We start from the raw sequence: 20,014 nt of genomic DNA, 5'->3' as shown, positions 1-20,014 counted from the left end.
TTCTGTCACAAGGCACTAAGGTGTTCCTGCTCCTTTAAGGGCAGAAACTGCCTAGAGAGAGGGCCCTAGGAGCCAGGCAGAACCCCTTCCCTGGTGCAGGTTGCTGTGGCAGCAGGCTAATGACGGAATTAGCCTGCACCTGCACGCGGTCAGCTGAGCGGAAGAAGGCAGGGCCCTTGGCACATACAAGCCCCAGGGCTGGGACTGGAGGCTGTTCATTCCCCGGCAGTTGTCAGGAAAAGGAGCTCCTGCAGGGAAGAACTGCCCAGAGATGCTGTGACTGCCTGATGGGCTGCTTACAGGACTAATGGGACTCCAGGAGCTCATCAGGTACCCTGGGCTGTGAGGCACTTAATGCTTGGGGAGAAGTTTGCCTCTTTTACAGAGACAGAGTGTACCCTGCACTGTTTGTAATACGTTATAGCCCAGGGGCTCCTGTTTTGGTTCTTGTTTGTATACCGATGGACCAGCATGAGGCTATTTGGAGAGGAGGAGGCCTCATTAGGGCCACAGTAAGCCCAGTGCCAGTGAGGTCATGGCTATAGAGTCACAGCAAGCTCAGCACCGGTGAGGGTGCAGCGATAGGGCTGCAGGGAGCCCAGTGCCAGAGAAGGCACTGCAACCGAGTGTGGAGACCCCAGTGCTGGAGAGGGCACCGCTGCAGGGGCTGTGGAGAGACCCCAGCTCTCGAGAGGGCACTGCTACAAGGGCCCAGGGCCTAGTGCTGACAGGTGGCCAAGCTAGATTGAGGCCTCATAAAAAAGAACAGTGTTTAATTACCACCTATGGGGCATGGTAAAGGGGAGGTTTTGGAGCCACACATCTAGCCCATAAGGCTTGGGGTGTCCTGTGAGTCACCTACTGAAAGAAGGGCCCATTAAGGGGTCCAGTAACCTGCAGGCTTTAGGGGGGGTCAATCAGGACTGTGACTGAGCTGTAACTCAAGGGCAGCCTCCCTATTTATTATTTATACCAGCAAGACATGGCAGGTGAGATTAGAAGGCACCCATAGGGCAAAGCCAGCTCGGTCACGAAGCCCTAGGGACATCACGGCCAGCCATGGGGACCCTGCATCGTAACAATTCACATAAGTCATTCTGTCTGCATGGGGCAAAGATTTGTGTGTTGGGTCAGGTGTTCCCTGGATCTCCCTGACCACTTTGCTGGTGCTGCTAGGGGTGGGCCATGGATCCACTAACAGGAACCCTGGCCCTCCTGGCAGCTGGACCACAGGGTCCTGGCTGTGCTTGTAGAGTTACATTCACAAATCAAATTCAAACCAAACCAAATAAAGAGCATGTACTTAGTTTCGTGCCCTGGGAAGCTGTCGAGACCTTTCTTCTCTTTGTGCTCTTCATCTGCATCATTGGGGGAGTGGGCAAAATACCTAGGAAACAAGGAAAACAGAGACTGAATTTGAGGCAGCGGCATGGTCCTTGCCACCCAGCAGCTGCTTTGACTGGCTGGTTCCACTGACTTGATGAGCAGCCAAAGCATGTAAAGGCTGCCATGCAACTGCCTGCTGTATCTTAAACTGACAGGACACTTAGCACTCCTGCCACAGACCCTGCCCCCCACTTCACTTCTCATACTTAAGGAGTCAGCCCCCTGTTACTTTGCTAAAAGAATTGTAGGTGTTGGTCCTTTCTGCTGGCAAACTGTGCATTGATGTCAGGTATGCTGATAACTTGTTTTTCAATCTGTAGTCTTCCCAGATTAGAAACACGAGCATCTGTCTTCGTAGTCCTCAGGTAAGTTTTCAGCTGCTGTAATGAAGTTCCCCCCCATGGGCCCATGTGGCCCAAAACGTTTCTTGGGAGCCAGCCCCACACGCTGCTCCCCACCTCCAACACATGGCCTGCTGGACTGTGGGGTGGGGAGGGGACGGGACGGACAGACAGCACACTCTCTGCCCCTCCCTGGGCTGCCTCCTCCCACCAAGAGCCCCAGGCTTACCTTTCTCCAGAACAGCACCTCTGCTGGGGGATTGAACTCATCAGCGCACACTCTACAGGTAGGGAGGGGCCGTGCAGGAGATGGAGGTAGGGCAGTGCTCTGGTTGACCAGACTTGGGGAGGGGATGTGCCCCTCCCCCACCATACCTATGCCCCCCAGGTTTACTGGTTAGTGTTGTGCTGCCTGGTTCCTATGGCTAGGCCTCTGCCATAGCAAAGACTCCTGGCAGGAGGAATTCTGGTGCCCCCTCACAGCCAGCAGCCAGAGCTTGTGCCCCATTCGCCTCGCCATAGCTACACTACTGGCTGCATGTTTCAGAATAATTAGTGAGAGGGACAATTCACTGCATAATTATAACATTTTTTATTTCCTTTGCACTCGGTTGCATATAAAATATTATCAGTTTCCTTGCATTAAAAAGATAAAGTAAGCTTATTAATGCTTCTAGACTTAATTCAGTTTTCTTGGTGACTTGTCCACAGTATAATATATTTGGGTACAGTACTCTCAAAAGTAGGAACCAGCAGTCCACATACTTTTAAGACTGGGGTGAGGAGGAAGATGTATGCCTTCATTTTCATGTATGCTGAACTACCTCTTTTTACTGTTTTTCAGGGCATTTAATATGTCATTAATAGCTTTGTTAGGACATGATTATTAGCATTGTCACCAGCAAATGTTTAGACCTAATTGTCCCCATTAGGATAGGCCATGATTCTGCAAAGACTTAGACATGCACTTGAAATTTATGCTCTCTGATTAGCCCCACTAGAAAACATTATCCACATCTTACAAACAGGAAACTAGTAATAGGTAACTAAACATATGGCTGTTAATCTTCCTGTTGGAACCTTTAATTTTTCACTTGTCTCACTTTTGATTATTTTAACAGTTGCATTTTAATGTTTCATTAACATAATTTGTGCATTTATTTATTCCTGTAGCATTGGCTCCTTGCCATCATGGCAATCATAAATGTATCAATACCCTCTTGTTTTGTCTTCACTGGAAAATGCTGCTGTGTTTGAACCCAGTTGTGGAGAGCAAAGTTAGTTGATATAAGCTAATTTTAGCCTTTCTATTTAGTGTAAGCAGGACAAGTTAAGTTCAGGACCATGTCAACTAACCGTGATTAAACTCTGTTGCCTAACACAATGCTGAATAGCTTTGAAGTTGCTATGACACCTGGATGACACACCATCACCCATTCTAGAATTGGAAACATAAGTGTGACTACTTATGGTAATATCTGGAAATTGAAAAATAAAATTAACCAGTTTTGATCACTTTTTGCACATTACACATCTTGGATATTAAACCAAACTTTAAATATTCTTTAGTTTAACAATATTAAGGCAGTGTCAGTAACACTAGGACAATAAAGGTTTGGGTCTGAACTGTGGGGGTGGGCCAGAATTAAATTATTTGTATCAGATGAGTTCTGGCCTTTCCAGTTCAGGGATGGTGGTGGTGATCTTGTGTTCTGAATAAACATATAAAGGAGTTTCCCAAATGTAAATTTATACCCAGTGCCAACCATTTGCAGCTGTGATTCACAACCATTGTGGGGTGCACCCTACACTTTGAGAAATGCTGATCTATATGCTGGGGACAGACATTACATGTAAACCGGTTTAAGTGAGCAGAAACTGGTTTAAACCAATAAGAGAACAGGCATTCAGTGCACGTAAACCAGTTTCAAAATGGCCGAAACTTGTTCGAGATAAACTTGGTTGAATGTAGTATCAGACTTAACTGATTTGGCTCAAACTGGTTTATGCAATGTCTGTCCCAGACCCCTTCCTGGTTTAAATTAAACCAGAGTTCCCCAGCATCCTGGCATGCTCTCTGGGCTGGGCTCTCTGCTCCAACCCAGCAGGGCTGGCCTTCCCCTCTACTCCCCAGACATAGCAGGGAAAGGCAGCGGCAGGGTCTGGCCAAAGAGGAGTTTAATTGCCCCTTTCCAGTCCTACCAGCAGGAACCGGAGCCAGGTCTGCTGCATGCTCCCCCCTTGTTGCTGCAGCAGTGGGCCAGCATGGCCCCTTGGGCAGAGGGGTCACGCTTTAGGGCTATTCTCCCCCTCTACCTTTACTGCCCCTGGGGGTCTGCAGTTGGGTCTGCCCGCCCTGACCACCATCGCTGCCAAGCAGTGGAATAAGCCCCCTCCTGTCCCCTCTGCCAGATGCTAGAGGGAGGGGGAATAACCCTGTCCCTGCACCTGCCAAGGGGCCCTGCCAACTGGGGAGCTGGCTGGTGGGGGCTGGCTGGGGAGTGGCTTTCCCGGCCAGCTCAGAGGTGACAGCAGACCCTGAACCTGGCAGCCACCACTGCTCCCCCCCCAATGCCGTGTTCAACATCCGGGGCTGTAGCTGCATGGCTGGCCAGGGTTGGGGGCTGTTCTGTCCCCAGCTGCTGCTGCCATGGCCACACCCGCGCCACTCTGGGTGGGAGGGGTGGGAAGCTTCTGCCCCATGTGTGGAGCTCCGGTTTCAGCTCCTGGATGCCTTGGATGGTGGAAGGTGCCCAGGTGGAAGGCTTCAGTCTGGGGGCTGCAGCCAGAGCTCCACGTGCTGGGCTGAAGCTCCCCCCCACTGCCTCCCAGAACGGCTCAGGAGAAGGAATGGAGAGGAAGTAACTGCTACAGGTGAGGGGAAGCTGGCTTGGCCCGGCCGGGCTGTTATTATTAATAATCAGTTATTGGTATCAGCCCAAAAAATCTTTTATTGGTGCACCCTTAGTTCCATGGTTATGATGCAGTCAAAGGGATGATGAAATAATATAGGGTTCAATATTGTTTTAGATGCAGCAAAGTAAAAATGTGCTGTTATTTCCTCTTGGTTGAAGAGTAGCTTCACAAGCTACAGAATATCAGCTGCTTCCCATTTAATAGGGGTTAGCTTATGAGGAATAGGCTAGCCGAAGGTCTTTGTGAAAGAGATGCAAACTGAACACATACAATATAGTACAGTTCAAGAGTTCATTGCTGGGTCAACTAATGCTTAATGAATATAACAAGACTAATTATTGTCTTTGACTGCTTTGACAATCAGGTATCAAGTACCTTTTTAGTATAGCTGTTTCAACCCTGTCACATCTGTTTTTTATATAATATTAGTGTAGCTTCAGTCAGTTGACTATAGTATATGCTATACATTTTGTCAAAATAATTTTCTGTCTGTTGGCTAGAGCTTCAACTATAGGAGGTAAATCCTTGGTCTGTTAATTAATATAGTAACTTCATTTAAGAGGGTTGTTTTATGAAGATATGTCATTGCTTCTCTTAGTGGCAGTGTCACAAATCTAGCCCAGTTGGGTTCATAACGATCTAGATCATTTTTAACTCAAGGAACTCCTTGATGCACTAAAGACAGCTTTGGAAAATGTCAGCTCTTAGTTTTCACTCATTTCTTGACTACAGAAAAATAGGGTAGTTCTGTTGCAAATAACTCACAACACAACAGGTCAGAGCATGAAAGACTGGTGCCTCCCGAGTTGGGGGGGCAAAATTTGTGGGCATCAGTGGAGTGGTGACCACCTACAAAAGCTGGTGGCGGGGGAGTGCGGTGTGACGATCAGTGACCCCCTGCAGAAACTGATGGTGAGTGGTGATTGGCGACCACCTGCAGAAGCCAGTGGCAGCGGTGAGCAGCAGTCGGCAACGGCCTGCAGAAGTCGGCGGTGAGCAGTGATCAGCAACTGCCAGCAGAAGCCGGCGGCAGCCAATCTCCGGGAGTGCACGTGCTCCCCTGTACCCTCCTTACACATCGCCTGTGGGTCAGAGTATTTTTAACACTGTGGATTCCTATTTGAAATCTTTGGGCTTATTTTGTGAATCCTATTTGCGCACCTAACAGTGCTAATAATGAGTGGCACTCCATGGCACTCTTGAAAGGATCTGAAGGCACCCCAAAGTGCTGCAGTACCCTGGATGAGAATTGCTGGTCTAGGTTCTGTATTACTACCATGTGAAGATCCTTGCACTGGCTTTGTGAAATAAGTTGTGATTCTAGGCCTTAGCTGCTAGGTGTCCATGACACAAAACTCACTACTATATTTGGGTCTCGTCATGCTCACTCACAGTCTTATCAGAAAGACCAAGCCAGAATGGGACTGTGAAACCTTAAGTCCTGTAGACCTTATTGCCACTGGCCAAGGATTACCTGTTTCTGTGAATACATGCAGGCAACCATTGCCATTTGTGGGGGATATGTTTCTGTGATCCCTGTGAATGGTGAAATCCAAGAATAGGGCACTGCATTCATGAACACAGTGCCCCCAGCGGCTGAGGAGCGACACGACTCCGGCCGCAATGGCAGGAGCGCGCAGCAGCAATGGTGGGAGCCCAACAGTGGCGGCGGGAGCCCGGTGGCCGCAAGCACAAAACTTCCAAGAAGCTCTGTTAAGTGTTTAAAGTGTATTTAAAATCCAGGTTTGGCATTCGCAAATATTTGAAACTGCAAATACCGAGGATTTCCTGTAGAATACCCATGAATACCGAGGGTTTCCTGTAGAAGGATTCAGTCTGTAGTGCTACTGATCCAACACCTGTCAGCTTCTGAGGGGAGATATAACTATTACTGTTTCTGTGGCAGACCTTCATTTTCCTGATGAAAAATGAAATACGACTGCACCTTTCAGAAGAAATACACTGTGAGAATTTTTTTAAACACAGCACATGCTGCTTTGTGGTATCCCTGAAATAATCTCAGGCGTAGCATGCCAATTAGGAAGGGCATGCTATTTAACTGCTCTGTGTGGCACAACATAACAGCTGTGAGACTCAGAATATTGTTAAAGCTGTGTCATGAGCCTGATATATTTCAGTAGATCAGTCAGTATTGTATGGAAAACTGCCGCCACATTAATTGGAGAAGTAGTTGGCAGGGAAAGGAGTTAACAGTACATGAGAGGAAGTAGAGAGATTTTTTTTTGCTCATGTCCTTACGGCCTCCTTTTTTTCCCCCTCTCCTTCCACTTCTTAGCCATGCATTGCCATGAATTCTGCTGGCAAGCCTTTTGTACATCTGCCAGTGGGCCTTTATAGAAAAGCAGGAATTTGTCAGGCTAGAGCAAGAGTCACTGATTCTTCTGTGTGGCAACTTAGGCAGGACTTAATGGTATGTATTAACAATATTTGATCTTTGTTTGCCAAGCTGTGGCAGGGCTCTGGGACACTGGAGTCATAAAAGTATTTTTGCACTTTGTGCATTTGTCTGCCATAAGAAGAGATCATTTTATGATTTTCTTCATGTAGATGTGAGACGTTACCTTGCCAGTTTCTCCCTTTCTTATTTCTTTTCATAAACTTCAGCAGTATGGTGAAAAATTTAACAGCTAGGAGGTAATGAAGACACGGATACACTGGGTTTGATTTCTTCAGCTACCAGTAGCGTACAGTAGAACCATGGCTCCAACCTGCTACTTTGTTTCAGAACCTTATTAACTAGATCCTTTATGCACAGACATCAGAATAAGTCAGCTGGTTGCTTCTCACCATTTTCAAACTCAGATGGGGAAGTAATAAGTTTTGCAGTGAAGTTAAGGCCTCTCTGTTTATGATAAATCAAGAAACTATTTGAAAAAATGTATATGAAAATGGTGAGGACTGGAGTAGAGGGAATGGATTCTCAGTAAATATCAGCGCCATTACAGTCCTTTCCACATAGATGAGGAACTTTGTGAGAGCCATAGAGAGACTGAAGCGGACAACAGCTCTGATACCTGCTGTTCACCTTGAGGCCTGCCTTGTGGTAGATTGCAAAGCATCATAATATGTACGGTGCATTTGGTTAGTGTGGTGCTTTCTTGTCATAATCCATAGATAGTATTTTGCATTGTGCTGTGCCTCTAATAGTTGCTGCTACTCTGATTACTTTTTCTCTGTTTAATATTTCAGCTGCTTGTTACTGGAGGATCATTTGGTCTCCGTGAGTTTGCTCAGATTCGATATGATTATCAAAAACTCCATAGGAAGGTATGTTGTATTTTTGTTTGTTCACTTCCCTCTGTATCTATTGAACACCACAGAACTGTGAGGCCTAGAGAAATGGTAGGGTTTGGGATGTGCTCAGCATGTGTCTGATACATGGTTGGGCTCATAGGCAGCACTGTAATGCAGATTATGATGGTGAAACTAAACTGTGTATAGCAATGATGTTGGAGAACATAAATACAAGAGTGCTTTAGCTTGAATGGCTGAACAGCAGCTCCTTGGATTGCCTGAGGAGTGGCAGAGAAAGATTCTAAAAAAAAAAAAATAATATGACTCAGCCAGAAGAATGAAGAGCCTGGACATTTGTTTCCCTGGGGAATGCCTGTGCCACATGCCTTCTGGTATGTGGCAGGTTACCCCACGTGGGGCAAGGGAGACCAGGGCCAGCACTGGGCTGGCCCTGGCAGCCTTACCTGGGGCCTCCCAGGGCTGCAGCAGTGGTGATCCTGTGGCTTGGAGCCTGGCCGGCAGCTAAAGGATGGCTCCAGCTGGCCAGGCTCCGGTTTTGGGCAGCTCATGGTTCCCCCATGTGCTGCTCTCTTTTTTTTTGTTTGTTTGTGCAGGTTTTTTTGACCTCGGGATCTCCTGGGGTCAACCCATCACCACCACCTTGCATCACAGAGAACAGCTGAATGTGCAGTATGTGGTGCCACCGACATGTCAGCGGTGCCACATACAGCACATCTCTGCTCATCTGCATGCGGCTCATAGGGGCATCCTTCTTCTTCCACCTTAAAACTTAAAATCTCTCAACTCGGAAGCAGCTAGCTCTGGAGTGATATATGGGACCTTTAAGCACTAATACTCTAGTTCTAATTCTGAACAGGTTGTAGTGATTGAGTATGCTCAAGTGCAATTGCCATCTTTTAATATTAGGTAGCCAGTATGAGATGACCTATAAGAAGCACCTACACACATACTGCTGCAAGTGGTGGTGGTGATTAAAAGAAAATGTACCACACAGTTAAAGTTGTGAATCAGTGCCTCGGTTTAGTCCATGGATGTATTCATTGGTGCTGCTGGGTGAGATTCTGTGCTGTACTCTTAAGAGAGATAAAAGGAGGAGTTTAAATAGCTAAAGTAGCTCCATGTTTGTGTCTTTTTCATCCTGGGATTGTTCTTGGGGCTGATGAGACTCATGCTGTAATGTAGACGAACATAGGGGCAGTTCTCGGGATGCAGCACTGTTCAGAATCTCTGCAGCATTGTGGGGCATACATTTGCCTCCAGCCCCATCCTTGGTATGCCCCCCAAGGCTTACACAGGGTTCTTGGAAGGTGGCCTTAGACCTGCCTTCCACATTTTCATCAAGGAATCTTTCTGGCCTGGGCTACTTGGGGTCCCTCGACACCACTCTAGCCCTTTAACCAAACATAAAGAGATCATAGGAAGACTGAAAAACTCATCTGCTGTGTTTATTTCATTCTTCATCCAGAGTCTGACATTTGGCTTATGTGTTGTCTTGTCTCTCTTCTTTCCATAAATTGCATTGAAACTTCCTAACTGCTTAACCCTGGGCTAACATAGATTGTATGACTAACTGCATGTTTTGGATTGTGTTAATATATACATAATAACTGTGTACTTAGATAGCTACCATGTGCAGGGTCCTGTATTGTTTTCCAACTCCGCAAAGGCATGTAGTAATCATCATTTTTAAAATTGTCTCAATAAAGCTCTGAATGAGTTGTGTGGCCCATAGAACAGGAGAGTGGTATACTTGTTTGTGAACAACCCTGTTGTTTAACTAGACAATGGTATAAGATGGCTCAGACAGAAAGCTTGCACACAGAAGACTTGTTTCATGAGATCAGAGATTCTAAGAGGGGGCAACTTGCTTCAGCTGAAGTCTGTATTACTTAAAGCAGCTGCATCTTTTAGCATTTTTTTCCGGTATAATTTTATGTGGAAATAGACAATAGTTAAACAGAACAGTATAGTCTCTGCAGAGGGCTACAGACATAGACATTGTACTGGTTATAGACTGAACAGAACAGTGTTCTCCAGCAGTTTTTGTTTTTATGTCCATACAAATAGCTGTAAGAAACATTTTAGCTTAAATTAAGGCAGGGGCAAGAGATGAGAATTTATTTTAAACAATGAAAAGGAAACAATCCTGTTTTAGATAGAACACAAATTCTAAGCAAAGAACATTACATTTACATAATACAAAGCCTATTGAAAAGCCTGATGATCTATTTCATTTGTCAGGCATTAATGTATTTTGTATTGAAGCAGAATATGCTGTTGTTTTTATAGAGCCTACTTCTAGCACAAATCTTGATCAGAAGAACAAGGATAGGCACTCTTTTTGGTGGATGAGTGACTATCTACATATAGAAATAAATACAATAATTAGGATTTTTGTATTTTGGAATTATAATAAATTCCACCACTTTCAAATGAAGATCTCAGAACACTAGCAAAACATTTCAAATGATTTGAGTGTCAAAGTCTTTCTGTCACATTGGTCAGCATTATTTTACAGATTGGCAAATCGAAGGTGAGATCTTTGAAATTATTTTTTTCAGGTTTAGGCAGGGATTGAGAAAGAGTTGGGAATACAATCTAAGGCCCCCATTCTGCCCATCTTCAGCATGAAGGTGCATGTGGCCAGTGTACACTAAATGAGATGGGAGCATTGCCTAAAAGAGGGGTGCTCAACTCCTGGCCTGTGGGCCAGATCTCGCCCCCAGCAATGTCATCCAACCTGTGGAGCTCCCCACAGGTCCCAAAATTTGGTGGCAGGGGTGTGCAAGCATTGTTCCCCTACTGCCAGGTTTCTGGACCTGTGGGGAGCCTTGGGCCCTGCTGATCCCAGCATGCAGGGGCAGCCTGGACTGCTAGGGCCTAATTCTGGCATATGGAGCTGAGATAGGGTAGCACCATGTCCTCCCAGCATGTGGGGTTAGGAGGGGGTGGTACTAGGCCCCAGAGTCCAATCTCAGCATGCAGAATCAGGGGGTGGCACCACGCCCTCCCTGTATATGGATCTGAGGGGAGATGGGTCCCAGAGCTTGAATTTCTATGTGTGGGGACAGGAGGAGGAGATTTCATAGACATTCAGGCCAGAAGGGACCCTTAGAGGATCATTGAGTCCAGCCCCCTGACGAGGGGCAGGAAGTCAGCAGGGATCATAGGATCCCAGCAAGATAAACATCTAAAAGTGTCTTGAAGGCGTTCAAAGTGCGTGGTTGAACCCGAGTCTAATCCCAACAAGTGGAGCCAGCCAAGGCTGCGGAGGTCCTGATTTTGGTGTGTGGGGCTCAGTCTTCTCTGTAGACTGGCCCTATGGTACTCATTTGGGCTATGGGACCAACAGCTTGAGCACCACTGGGCTAGTAAGATCTGCAGTTTCTCTGTCCCTTTCCTTTGGGATGCATTCAAAATGGGGAAGCTACAATCTGTTCCATTTTGTGAGCTGCAAGCAACTTTAAATTATCTGGAACTCAAGTACTTAGATTATTCACATTCATTGAGTACATTGAAAAGTCCAGTCTATTTACCTGTTTGATGCTGGTTTTTGGGGTGTTTTTTGGTTTGTTTGTTTTTTTGGGGGGGAGGGGCTTACTGAGGGCTATATTTAGAGGGCCTTAATCGTGGAAACAGCTTTTGTTTTGGTCTAAATAGAAATTGAGCAAGGACCTTAGTATTTAACCTCCAGGAAAAAAAAATCTCAGTCAGTGCAAGTCAGTTTTGCAATAAAAGCCTAAATATCAGAGCATTAAACAGAACTCTGTTGGGTTCCTAATTGTTTCATTTTCTGAGAAGGTTCATTGCAAAGGAAAATACCTTATAGGAAAAATAAATGTGCTTATACAAATAACCTGTAGCATTTAATGAGAATGAAACAAACAGCTTTGCTTAGAAAATATTGTAAAAATTGATAGATTTTATAGACTTCTTACACTTTTTTTTAATGTAAGCTGTAGAAATACAGGTTCCTGCTGTAGAATTCTGACAATTAGGTTTAAATTTAAAAATGTAGACAAATATTATCCTATAAAATTTCTGAAATCTTTTCCATAAGGACAGGGTTTTGAATTGAGAACTATATCATCATTTGTAGCCAGCCAAACCGTAGCAAATACTTGCCTTTTCTGAAGATCAGACACAAGGTATCTTTCTGGAGTGTCCGATTGGCTTCTATTTCCTGCAGCGTGCAACGAGTGGGGGATGAAGTGATGAGCTATACTGCTGGAAGTCTTCAGCTCTTGTGGGAGTGTTAGTGCTTTGAATACATCAGCAGACTCTTCTGACCCACTGAATACTGTCTTCAACTCTGAAGGAAGTTTAATCTAGTTCTGTTTGGGTAAATGAATAATCACTGCAAAGCAAGAGAGGTGGAATGGGTAAGGCTAAACAAGCAAAAATATGTAAGGCAAACCAAATCCTGAAGGCTATGGACAGTTATTGAGAAATAAGAATCTCTGAGTTTTTATGGCAGGAAGCAAAGCACCAGAGGTGCCGCCTGCAAGTATTTACCTACTGAGACACATATCCCCAAATTATTGTTACCGTACTCGCCCTTTCAGCATTTATAAAATAAGTAGTTCCTAATCTCTGCTTTGTACAGTGCAAAGTGTGTGCAAACTAGGTATAAAATGCTACCAGATGAGAAGGATATTGTTTAGCGTTTTAGATCTTTTATAGGTGTAAACAAATACCCAACTGACCGTGAAGGATCAAACTGCAATATTCACTTAACAAGTGTAAGCCTATTCTGTTATGTGATACCCACCCTCAGTTGCCCTGCATTAAAGTGTGTGGCCTCAGTGTAGAACTCTGGAGATTAAAATCCAAATGGTGTACAGTGAATACAAATTAAGGCTTGACCTCTTCTTTTAGGACTTAATCTTTTGTGAGTATTAAAACTGCAAACCTAGAAAGATTACAAAGGGACACAACAAAAGCCTGTTCCCAGTATAGTGCAGCGACAGTGAAGTTGAGAAGGAAGCCATTAGTAAGTGAGCTTAGAGAGTAAACCCTCTTTTACACAGTGAAAGCAGATTGCTGTAATAAATTGCTGTAGGGGAATGTCAGGGATCTGAACCTACCAGCAAACCTTTGCAAACAGCGGAGTGATATTCAGCTGCTTGTGAGAGACAGCTTGTAGGCTTCTCCAGTGAATTAGTGTAGCTGTGGCCAACCAATTCTCATGTATTTATTGTGTGTGTCTTAGTAATTGGTATCTTAAAACTCCCTCTCATAATCATTTAATTAATATGAGGATTGCCTTTCCTAAAAGATCACAGTGCTATCCCTTATCATGAGCTGAAGAAAAGCTGGAAAATGTGGTGAATGAAGATTGTTTTGAAGACCTTATGTTCTGTATCGTCCTTCCAGAGCAAAGCAGATTAGGAAAAAAAAAAAAGATTAAAGAAATCAAAAGGCAGATACAAGGGCCTTATATTTCTTATAATATAAAATCGTATGTTTTTTTACCTGAGCTTATGTGGGGTTGGGTTTTTTTTTGACACAGCTGTGATATTTGTGTCTTTGGAGTTAGTGGTATTGCAATGTGTCTACCTTCAAAGTATATTTTAAGAAGGACATTTTGTGACCAAATGCTTGTCCAACAGATCTCTAAACTGTACGTTTGGTCCAATAAAAGATATAACAGAAAGACCTTTTGTCTCTAACATAGACATGGTCAATTTTAGGGCTTCAGTATGTTGTTATGGGTCCCTGGTATTGACCTTTAAGTTGGTTGTTGACACACAGCCGCCATTCCCATCCCATTCCTGCCCCACTCCCTCCCCCAGCCTGGCAGAATTTCAGTAACTTTCACTGATTTCAATAGAGTTTACTAGTATCTTGTTCATAAAACACTGGGTTCCTGGCCTCTGTTCTCAGTTCTGCCTCAGAGCTCTTTTATGAAATTATGTAGGCAGACAAAGTTCTTTGGGTAAATGTGATATCTTTTATTAAACCAACTAAATAGTCGGAAAAAAATAGTTCTTTGCAAACTTTTTTGAAAATTTATTTTATTTTTAAATTGAAAAAAAAAATATTTTTTTATTTTAATGTTATGAAATTACTTAATTCTGGGAGTCTCTATTTCCCTATCTGTAAAATGGAGTTAATAATGTTCTCTGACCTCATACTGGGGATTGGAGACTATTTAAATTAATTAACATGTCTTTTTATTTGGAATGTTGGTGTAGCCGTGTTGGTCTAAGGACATAGGCAGACAAGGGTCTTTGGGCAGGTGTGATATCTTTTATTGGAGTAACTAAACATTTGGAAAAATTGTTTGTTGCAAGCTTTCGGGCACAAACTCTTCACCTATACCTGAAAAGGGGCATTTGTGCCCAAAAGCTTGCAAAGAACAATTTTTCCAAATGTTTAGTTAGTTTAATAAAAGATATCACATCTACCCAAAGAACTTTATCTTTTTATTTGGACGGCATTATTTTAGTGCAGGGCAAAATGCGGCCTGGGGGCCGGATGTGGCCCGCCAGGCCATTCTATCTCGCCCATGGGGCCCCTAAAAATTTAGAAAATTAATATTTATCTGCCCCTGGCTGCCTGTCATGTGGCCCTCAATGGCTTGCCAAAACTCAGTAAGTGGCCCTCTGCCCGAAATAATTGCCCGCTCCTGTTTTAGTTCAAATTATTTAAAAGAGAAATTGCCCTAGTGATCTCTATCCAAGTGGTGATTTGGGTTAGAAAGAGGAAGATCAGGAAAAAAATGTCAGCATGACACTGTTCAGTCCCTTCAACTTTGTAGATCAGGACTAGAGTTTAATCTAAATTTCTCTTAGATGTAAAATGTATTCAATCTCACATGCTTTAAAGGAAAAACTGAAGTGGGGAAAGTTTTGCTTCATAAGCTGCTGTTTGCTAATTATTCTGTACTGATTACCCATACAAAATGTGACCTTCAAAGCCTCATCAGTTGCTTCACTTATGGCTGCCAAGAGTTTGGTCTTATAATCAGCATCAAGAAGACCAATATTATAAGCCAGAACATTGATTCATCACTAGCAATCACAACAAGTGAAAATGTACTGGATATTGTAAATAAATTTATGTATCTTGGCTCCCTTGTTAGCAAGTATGTCACTTGAGGCTGAACTGAATACTCATGCTGGCAAAGCATCAGGTGTCATGAGCATGATGAGCAAATGAGTGTGGAACAGCAAACTGACTGGTAAGACCATGGTCAAAGTATATCATGCTTGTGCCATCAATCCCCTTTTGTATGGCAGTGGACCACACAATTACCTGAGAAAAGCACCTCAACCGCTGCCACTTATGCTGTCTAGGAATTTCCTGGCAGAAACTCTATGCTGTGGTCTTTGAATGTGCTAACCTTCCCAGCATCCAGTCTCTTCTCAGTCAGCTTTGACTTGGTCATATGCAGAGAATGCAGTGGCTAGATACCCTAGGATGTCTTGTATAGGAGCTCCATAGGAGGAAGGCCATGTGGGCCTCCTTATCTCCATTTCAGGGATGTTTGCAAGAGAGTGAATATTGAACTAAATGACTGGGAGAAGATTGTTGAGGATGAGAACTCTTGGAAACAGTCTATTATGCATAGAATAAAAGTTTTTAAAGGAAAGAAGAGCCCAACAGGTAGAGAAAAGAATAAACTACAGGAAGAACCCTGCACCACATTCAGGACTGTTCGATATAAATTTGACATGTGATAAGTGTGGAAGGGACTGTCATTCAACAGTTCAGCTCTACAGCCTCACTCGCAAATGTTTATAAACTGGTGCCTCACTCAGTGCAAATCTGTTGTCTCACAAGACAGACAGATACCTGTTGTCTCTTAGGGGAGCCCAGGATTCCAATCTAACATTTTCTCATTATCTTGCACAAATCACCCAAATGCCAACAGTGCCTTCCCAATTGGGTATGTGTACACTGCAGTCCAACAGCAGTTCTTGAAACACAGGTACTGCAGTGTAGACATGGCACTATAAAGTTAGGTAAATACCCCAGAGGTTAACTGATGTTGGGTGTTGTATTGGCATGGATATACTTCTTTCAGTACTTGAGCCAAGATGTTCAAATCTATCTCAAATATGTCTTCAAATATTGCAGTCACATCTTGGACTGCACCCTGGCCACCCTTACATTCTATTGCAAGCTTTAGCTACTAGTTACTGTTTTTGCCATAGGTAGCCATACATATCTTCTGGATTCTCTCAATGGAGAAGTAGCATTCCCAGAAATGCATAGTGCTGAATAGGGCTGTGTGAAACTTCGCTGGCTGTTTCGTTTCAATGCTGTTTCGACTCGTTTTGAGCTTGAGGCTGTTTCGTTTCAACGCTGTTTCGACTCCTTTTGAGCTTAAGACAGTGAAACCGAAACAAAATGAAGGGTTTCAAAACAGCCTCAAAACAAAACAAGGCCAGTCTAAATGTTTTGAATTTCAAAGCAGCTGGCAGGGGAGAGCCAGGGCTGTGCTCTGAGCAGCCCTGCAGCTCCATGTGGCTCAGCCCCGTGGGAAGCGTAGCTGTGGCTATCCCTGCCTTTTGGGATCAGCTCTGGTGTGCAGCCTGGGACAAATCAGCTCGAGTGCAGACCAGACACCACCCCGATCCCAAGGTGTGGTGGGTCCCCACACAAGCTGATTTTCCCTGAGCCAGTTGGAGGAGGGCGCGGTGTCTGGGGCAAATCAGCTCGTGCGGGGACCTGCCACTACCCCGATCCTGGGGCAGGCTGTATCCCCACACAAACTAATTTGCCCCAGGCCTGCCTGCCGTTGGCTCCAGGTGGCAGCACCAGCCTCCTGTGATCTGGGTGGCAGATCAGGGCATGAACCCCCGGGAGAAGTCCGGCACAGCTCCCACAACCCTCCTGGGGGGTGCAGGCGAGCCTCTGATCTGCCTATCGGATGACAGGAGGCCGGTGCTGTTGGCTGGGCGTAGCCCATGCCGGAAAGATCGGTGCTGCCTTTGGCCCCAGCCATCCGGCAGCAGATCAGAGGCTCACCTGCACCCCCAGGAAGGCTGTGAGGGCTATGCTGGACTGCTCTTGGAGGTGCAGGTCCTGATCTGCCTCTCAGATCACAGGAGACTGGTGCTTCTGCCTGGGGCCAGTGGCACCACCGATCTTCCTGGCGCTGGCCACAGGTGAAACATCAAAACAGCATCGAAACAGCCAAAGAGTTTCGACAAAACGAAATGAACAGTGCTTTCAAAATGAAATGAATCTTGAAATGAAACACTGTTCTGTCAAAACGGATGTCAAAGCACAATGATGCTGTTTCACACAGCCTTAGTGCTGCATATAAGTTAGTGTTTCATGTTTACTTTTTGGAAAAGTATGTGCATTTCCTACATATTCTTTTGTAATACCTCCATAATTTTATTGGCTTTTCTATAAAGAAAATATGGAAATAAAGATAAGATGTCACATTTCTAATTACAGATTCTCAACAATACCGCATAAAACATTCCTCCCCCCTCCCACCCAGTTGTGGAGTTTTAGAATGTCAGCAAGTTATTGAGGTGTGAAATATGTTAGAGTGCATCAGTGTTTTGTAAACATTTAGGTTTTTCTGCCGACAGGAGGATTCCTAGCTGTAGTGCTAGCTATAACTAACTTTCTCCATGCCATCTTTGCTTGTTTGCTTGCTTTCAGAACTTCAGGTGTGTTAGAAAAGGCACGTTGCACATTTTTATGTGAAATGAAATTACAGAAGGTACAAGAATCTGGCTGCAGATGTTTCTCATCTACACATTTAGTAACCTAATGAATTATATTATCGTACCAATGGGTTATGACAAATTTATACAATTGGACTAGCTCATTGGATGATAATAGTATGTGGGAACTTTTTGTCTTTTAGATCAGTGATTGAAAACTGCTATAAATTTGTTGTTGCTCTTCCCAATGGATAGATATCCACATCTTAGAAACCACATCATATTGTGGGCAAACCTTGTGTGGCCAACATCTTGAATGATTCCCTTGCCTCTAGGAGTTTTATGTACTACAGGGTATAAGTGGATGTTTAGTATTGATTGTTGAAGTTCACATTCTGTAACTTGATTCTTTGAAGCTATTGACCTTATACACTTCTTCCATTCCTGCTTTATTTTTCCCTTCCCTTGCAGTCAGTAGTCTTCTGGGTTCTGTGGCCCCTCTCTGGCTCCCAGGGGTCTAGGTCTACCTTCTGGAGTTTACAGAGGCCATACTTCTTCATCAATGTAGATTCATTAAAATTAAATAGGATAATATTTTCACATTCCCCATGCATAGCTCTAATAACACAATCATAACAAAGATTCAGTTAGCGCTCAACTAAATCTACACTTTATTGATATATTCAGTGTTACTGAACATTCAATATTCTTTTGAGGGAACAATCAGCAAACTACTGTTGATGAAAAATAGAGAGATAGAAGTAGAGAAGCTCTTTGAATTAATCCATTATCTGTTGTTTTCTTCTCTCAAGCACATTGAGATTTTAGAAGGGAATTTTGCATTCTTGTCCATCCCATAATTTTATAGTAGGTAATTTAAAAGGATTCTCTGCATTTTTGTTTGAATTAAACTCCTTTGTGTGCAAGTGTATGTTTTTAAGGAAGATATCTGCTTTTTAAATTTGTCAGCAAGGGAACATAGAGTCACTGAAATGTCTGTCACTGAAATTTGAAGAATAATTAAGTCTTCTCATCTAGGCAAGCTTTATGTATTTAATTGGTTTTCAGCAAGCTAATCACAGTAAAGCTGTGTGGCAGGGGATTGATGATGATTACTGTTCTTTTTTTTTTTTCTTCTCCTTAAGCAGGTCAGGTTAGCCTGAGTCTCAAGTCTAATGAAGACAAACTTTAGCTAATTTCCTTCTGTAAGTTGATTTTCAGAGACTAAATTCATTAATGAGCTTGGCTCCAAGTCATCCAAAAATTGAAAAAAAATGTTGTTTGGTGCTTTAAAAGGCTTGTGAGAAGCATAAATTTATGAGTGCTATAAAAAACCCAAAGCTTTGTCAGACATTCATTTGGATTTAATGAGAGAAGCATTTTACTGGATTAAAACAGACTTTGTTTTTGAGCATTACATGGCCTGTTTGGTAAAAGATTTTAAGTAGAGGGATACAAAGTACAAAAGTCTTGATCGTAATGGGAGGGAACCTGGTGCCCTTAAACTATCTGAGCTTCTATTGGCAGAAGGAGATTGGACCCCATTACCTCATTTTGACCATGAGTCTAAATCTTGCAAATTAGTCATTTTAGGCTTCCAACCTGGTATGGGATGAAAGGAGGTTTTTTGGTAGGCTGTATGTTGGTACTACCGGGTGTTTAAACATTAGCTGTTATGATTCGGTTCTATCTAAAAAGTCTGTATGGATGGAAAGCTTTATTTACTCCCTCCCTCTTCTTTAAGGAGTCTGGGGCCCAGCTACTAATGCTGGAGTGACATTTTTCCACTGGGTCCTGCTGCTACTGCAACCTCCAACCCATTTTCCTTGCTTTTAGTGGCCTCAAATGGCAAACTCACTTTCTCTCTGGATACTTCTTTCATAAATTTTCCATGCTATGAGCGTAGCAGATTATAGGTCAGCCAAGGCAGTGTCCTACAAGTTGTAGTACATTAACTCCCCCAAATACCATTTGTTCCTCACTCTTCCTCCCCCCCCACCGCCCCCCAAACCATGCTGGTGGGGATAGGATTCAGGGACTCTTTGGGAAGCCAGCACTCTTTTTCTGCTACAAAAGGGAGTTTTGGTGTCAAGTGTATGTGGACTCATTGGCCATTGCCCCCATGAAGTAGGTACAGGGGCTGAGGCACTACAGGACAGTTTGGACAAAGGATTTTGTTTTCTTTCTGTTCTTGTGGTATTTGTGTGTGCCAAGCTTGACTACTAATGGATGCTGCAGTGGAAGTATTTTTCTCGCAGGGGCATGTGCATGTAAGTGGAAAAGAACACCAGTGAAGAGAGGAAAATATGAGTCAGAACCACCTGGTCAGGTCTATTAAAACTGGAATGAAACTTTGATACGTAAATGAAAAGACTAAAGTTTCTTATCAATACCTAAAATAGATGCAGTCATTCTGGACCATAGCCCTGTAATTAAATGGGTATATGATAATCCTGCAGG

General features: G+C 43.8%; 1 protein-coding gene across 1 annotated transcript in view; it reads left to right on the top strand.

Moving 5' to 3' along the window:
- LOC109321144 (cytochrome c oxidase assembly protein COX16 homolog, mitochondrial) overlaps positions 1 to 20,014 on the top strand; it is a 79,534-nt gene that overhangs the window by 18,141 nt on the left and 41,379 nt on the right. Inside the window, exon 2 of the mRNA XM_019551527.1 lies at positions 7,854 to 7,931. Coding sequence (XP_019407072.1) covers positions 7,854 to 7,931 — 78 coding nt within the window. The remainder of the gene's footprint in view (positions 1 to 7,853; positions 7,932 to 20,014) is intronic.

Source organism: Crocodylus porosus, unplaced genomic scaffold (assembly GCF_001723895.1).
Source record: "Crocodylus porosus isolate Cpor-Errol unplaced genomic scaffold, CroPor_comp1, whole genome shotgun sequence".
Taxonomy (NCBI): Eukaryota; Metazoa; Chordata; order Crocodylia; family Crocodylidae; genus Crocodylus; species Crocodylus porosus.
The sequence above is the reverse complement of the archived record's forward strand: the minus strand, read 5'-3'. Positions and strand labels throughout refer to the sequence as shown.